At 29.5% G+C, this 5,856-nt stretch overlaps 1 protein-coding gene across 1 annotated transcript in view; it reads left to right on the forward strand.

Moving 5' to 3' along the window:
• The first annotated feature begins 457 nt into the window (after positions 1-457).
• Positions 458-5,856, forward strand: part of LOC105450936 (radial spoke head protein 6 homolog A) — a 7,159-nt gene continuing 1,760 nt past the window's right edge. Inside the window, exons 1-7 of the mRNA XM_011691067.1 lie at positions 458-724; positions 1,680-1,866; positions 2,007-2,206; positions 2,318-2,405; positions 2,791-3,051; positions 3,183-3,305; positions 3,733-3,886. Coding sequence (XP_011689369.1) covers positions 606-724; positions 1,680-1,866; positions 2,007-2,206; positions 2,318-2,405; positions 2,791-3,051; positions 3,183-3,305; positions 3,733-3,886 — 1,132 coding nt within the window. The 5' untranslated portion in view covers positions 458-605. The remainder of the gene's footprint in view (positions 725-1,679; positions 1,867-2,006; positions 2,207-2,317; positions 2,406-2,790; positions 3,052-3,182; positions 3,306-3,732; positions 3,887-5,856) is intronic.

A 5,856-nucleotide genomic window follows, 5' to 3' on the forward strand; every position in this document is an offset into this window, starting at 1 on the left:
CAAATATACGTATACATATTAAAAAATGTTTTAAATTAATATTCAAAAAACATTGTACATATGCGAATATTTTTATTATTAATGTTATATTCATGTATATTCAAATTCATCAAATTCAATAACTTTAAACGCGGAGCTTTCTTTTAAACATTAAACTATTTTTAATTTTTAATAATTCCGTATAGCTCTCTGCAGACTGCGTCTTACATCTTCACTCGGAAATGGGGTCTCGCGTTCTTCGGTAGAAATATGTAGGAGAGACATTTATCTCAACTATCATTCTGTCTACTTTTGACAAAGCTGATTAAGCATATTTAGCAGTGTGAAGTGCTGAAATAATTGGGTCACTAGATAAGATTTTATATTTTTGTAACAGCAATCGCAGCGATTTCGCGGCACAGGATGACGATGAACGGAAGAAACGGATGAACAGCGTCGATTAAAAAAAATCAGTTGGCGCTGATACAAGTTACCAAACGATGACAGGACTTGCGTAGTGGTTACGTTAACTGTGATAATATTACTGAATATCCGGCTATGTGACATCGCATGCAATTTTGTGAACTAACTGCATGCTGTGAGACGTAAAAAACAACAAAATAAGAATGGCATATTCTTATATCGTAGAAGAAACGCCTCCCGACGACATTCTCAGCGTGAAGCACGATATCCAATGCGCGAAGATATTTCTTCAGAAACACAGCACAGAATCGGGTGACAGTTTGTACGTGTCTCATTGAATTTCCTACGATAATAAAAGCTGTAAAATTGTATTTTCCCGTTGTGATAATCATTATTAAACGTAATAATAAATATTAAAACTTGAAACTCTTTAAACTAGTTTGTATTATATATAAAGCAAGTTTTTCTTTATATTACTTCACCCAAAAAAAATATTCTATCCTTTAGCGGTACTCTCTTGATGCTAAAAGATTTTCCTTTTATATGTGGCTCAAGAAGATATTCTAAAATGTAGAGGAATATCAAATTACTATGAGAATTTTTTCTTGAATTATAGTGCGTGTGCCACTTCTTTATAGATAAATACGCTTTATAGCTGAGGAATAATAAGCATGTAAAATTTTTTGCTTAGAGGAAATGCTTAAAGAAATTTCCCGCTTATAAGTGGAACATTTTTTGGGGTGTTATTTTTGTAGGAAGTTAAATTTATTTTTTGTAAACATTAATGTTATTAATAAGAATGCACTCCAATATTCACTGTTAGTACTGAAAATCTCTATAGTATACATATTACATGTAATGTAAATTATAGATTTCTAATATTGGTAGTGACTATCGAATGTAGCCTAAAAGCCTATATAATATAAAATATTTTTCAAAAAATAAATTAAAAGTATATAATAAAACAAGCAAGTAAAAGTAAATATATGAAAGTAACGGCAAATTCATTACCGTTATTATTACGTAAAAGTGTAACGACGTTATCGTTACTATTGCAGATAAAAAAAAGGAATGAAAATAATAACAACGTGACCCTGTGTGATTATATTATAGTACCTAGAAACAATTGTATTACATTAATTCAGAAATATTTTTTATAACGTTACATAGTAATAAGTTTTTAAATGTTATAGAAGCTTCAAAATATAGAAATAGGTTAAATAAAGAAAAACTACTAAATCAATTATTATTAATTTACTTCTAACGATTATTTTTAGATATGATCATTTAATCGAGCTTTTGGCAAAAATATTGACCGAGCGGCCACGAAATATTGTCGATACTTTTGAGGAATACAGTAAAAAACTGAAGGATGAGAGATTTAAGATTAAAACGGATCATCGAGATTTGTACATATCACCCGTGCAATATGATAATGCCAAGAAATTCATTAAGCTCTTCCAGGTATGACGGTTTGACAAGTAATGACAGATAATGAAACTCCAAGTTTTCTTCAGATAAATAATATGGCAAATGGCGCAAACGAAACAAATTATATTTTTTGTTTTATCTTTAATCTTTCAATCTTCTGGCAATCACAATAGTGTGTAAAGCAGATTGACGAAGATGAGCAGGAAAGAATAGAGGATGAGGAGGAGAACGATAAAAAAAAGAAATGTCCCAATATGTTGGATCTTCTGTTCTATTTCGAGCAGACGGGTATAGGATTGCCGCGACACGACATAGTATTGCTTAATTTATCAATTCAGAAACTCGCCTCGACAATGCCGCTTGAAAATATTAGGTATATATATTTAACTTATACAGCTTATATTATATTTCAAACTATGTCATACCATTGTATGTATATTTTATTTAATAAATGTATTTTTTTTTATTAATTGGTGAATCTCAGATTTTGGGGTAAAGTACTTGGTAAACCTAAAAATTATTATATACTGGAAGCTGAACTTCGGGCAGACGAGCTTGCTCGAAGATTAGAGGTAAAAATATCATAGTATTATAAAACAATTAAATTCTGGCACAATTCTTGCTTTGCACAACGCAAAAGACATTGTATGCAGTTCAATCTATTCTTCAAGTAAACATGAAATTATATAAAATGTTTGGTATTATCAGTGACATTAAATCAGTGGAAAATTAATTATGCTATTATTTATATTCATTAATTCTCTCATTGTGTTTATCATATATCCTACCATATAAGCTTAAAAGTATAAATTAAAGAAAGTACTTGTAATTTCAATTAAAACCGCTATATGAATTATTTTTTAATAAATAAATACAGGATGCAATCATTGTGTACGTAGATCTTAGAATCTCTCTAAATCTTCTCTAAAAACGTCGTAATATTTTTTTTGAAAATAGCAAGAGGAACATGAAGTACAAATTAGAAAAGAAAAAGAGGAAATCGTAATCAAAACAACGAGACAACTCGCGAAGAATGAAACGGCGAGAAAAATTAAGGAGGAAGAAATGGAGGGAATTGTCGAAACAACGGGAAGTCCACGCAAAGACACAAAGTCAGAAGGAACTTTAGAGCTTATCTTTCCATCGTTACCTGTTAATCCGTGGAAACCATTGACGGAAATACCGATTGAAAGAATCGGGAGCGGCCTCAATAAAAAAGTGATTAACAAACTCTCGATTATCAAAATATCAAAGATTTTATGACTGCAGAATAAATTAATATTTTACCAGCATCACGACACAAATTTCTTTTGTAATCTCTCTTGCTACCTCACGGTAACCGTATTTAGGTGTATTTTGTATGCAACACGCCTGGATTGGATGAGTGGATCGAACTTCCGACGGTTACACCACAGCAGATAGTAATTGCACGACAGATTGTTCGATACTGCACGGGAAATTTGGAAACACCGGTACGTGACGCCCTTTAATGAAGAAGACTCCAGGTTAAAGCAATGTTATTTGTGAACACAGCCATGACGCATCTAACTATCTTAATCCAAATATACAGCTTCGTTGTCCACACTATCTAGTTACATGCATGACGATATTAGAGTTTCACGAGACGCGCGATATATGATAACAGTAAATGTGAAAAGGGTGGGAGAGTAAAAACGCGATTTACGATTTAAAAATTAATTAAAAAATGTACACTCTAAGCGACATAGCAGTAATTAAGCGGAGTAACAGTTTCTCGGCAATTAAACTAAAGGAAAACAAAGTTATTGAAACAACAAACAAATTTAAAATTATAATAAAATTACTTTGTTTATTAATCTGTGTTCCACTTGATCAGCTTATTCTTTCAATTTATTATATTATTTTCTCGTTTCGAGATAGATTTACAGTTTCCCACCGTTTCCTGGTACCGAAAAGAATTATCTTCGTGCACAAATTGCAAGGATCAGTGCAACCACTCATGTATCGCCGATTGGCTTCTTTACATTCAGTGGAGAAGACGAGGATGAAGAAACAGATGAAGAAAGAAAAGAGAGTAATATATATATATAACAAACTTTTAATTCTTATTATAAATTATTTTTTCACTAAACAACGAAGAACATTCAAGCAATAATTATTAGTTTGTTTGTATATATATTAATCCAGAATTGGAAAGTAATGCGTTATTCGTAATTACGTCGTCATTCATTTTTGTTACTTTTTTTCAGTAACGATCATTACTTTTTTCTATCTATAACGGTAATGGTAACGTCATTGCATTTTTGCAATAACAAATTTACCGTTACTTTTATCGTTACTTATTTATACTTTTATTTTCTTATTTTATAATATATTTTTAATTTACAATTTGTTGAAAAATATTTTGTACTCTATATCTCTTAGATTACATTCCGATAGTCAGTACCAATATTGAAAATCCAATAATTCACATTACATATGTATTATAGATTTTCACTACTAACAGTGAATATTAAAATGCACTTTTAATAATGACATTAATGTTTAAAAATAAATTTAATTTAACTTTCTATAAAAATAAGTAATGTAAAAAAAAACTTACTCTAGATAAAGATTAGTTTAGAGAACTTCAAGTTTTAATATTTATTATTGTATTTAATAATGATTAGCAAATAATATAATTTTAAAATCTAATTGAAGTTATTTTAGTCTTCCTATCTTAAAATTGCCGTGTTACCTGCGTTGAAGCCTCTTTTCCCCAATGTTTAAAAATTCATATCTTCCAGAAAAATAAAGATATAGACTTCTTTCTGGGCTCATCTTAAAGATGAATTATGTGGCTATTTTTTAAGAAATCGCGATTTTATTTAAAAATAACCGATTCAAAATGGCAGATTAATTTTTTTGAAAATTTATTATTTTCAAAAATTATTAAAATTTGTTTAATAAAATGGGTGGAGATGGTGGGTGGTGGTGGTGGGTGGTGATAAGTGGTGGTGGTGGGTGATGGTGAGTCAAGAAAAAATGTTTATTTTAAAAATCAAATGATATAAAAAATTTTCCAAAAAAATTTTGACTTTAAAAATCATATGATATAAAAAATGGTCGTGAAGAGTAGGTGTGGTGGGTAGTGGTAGTGGGTGGTGAAGGTGGGTGGTGGTGGTGGGTGGTGGTGGTGGGTGGTGGTGGTGGATGATGGTGGGTGGTGGTGGTGGGTGGTGTGGGTGATGGTGGTGGTGAGTGGTAGTGGTAGGTGGTGGTGGTGAGTGGTGGTAACGGGTAATGGGACAAAAAAAATTTTTATTTTAAAAATCACATGTTATAAAAAATTTTGAAAAAAAATTTTTACTTTAAAAATCACATAATATAAAAAATGGTGGTGGTGGGTAGTTGAGGTGGGTGGTGGTGGTGGGTGGTGGTGAGTGCTGGTGGTAAGTGGTGGTGATGGGTGATGGTAGGTGATAGTAAGTATATGAAAAATTTTTATTTTAAAAATTACATGATATAAAAATTTTTCAAAAAAAAAATTTTTATTTTAAAATTTATACATGATATAAAAAATTTTCAATGAAAATTTTTTACTTTAAAAATCACATAATATAAGAAATTTAAAAAAAAAATTTTATTTTAAAAATTACCTGATATAACAAATTTTCAATAAAAATTTTTTACTTTAAAAATCACATGATATAAAAAATGAAAAAAAAAATTTTTAATTTTAAAAATCTACTGATATAGAAAATTTTCAAGAAAAAATTTTTTACTTTAAAAATAACATGATATAAAAAAATGTAAAAAAAACAATTTTATTTAATAATCACATGATATAAAAAATGGTCGTGAAGAGTAGGTGTGGTGGATGGTGGTAGAGGGTGGTGGTGATGGGTAGTGGTGGTGGATGAAAGTAAATATAAAAAAAAGTTTTATTTTAAGAATTACATGATATAAAAATTTTTATTTCAAAATTCACATGATATAAAAAATTTTCAATAAAAACTTTTTACTTTAAAAATTACACGATATAAAAAATTAAAAAAAAAAATT

This window comes from Wasmannia auropunctata, unplaced genomic scaffold (assembly GCF_000956235.1).
Source record: "Wasmannia auropunctata unplaced genomic scaffold, wasmannia.A_1.0 LD336053.1, whole genome shotgun sequence".
NCBI lineage: Eukaryota > Metazoa > Arthropoda > Insecta > Hymenoptera > Formicidae > Wasmannia > Wasmannia auropunctata.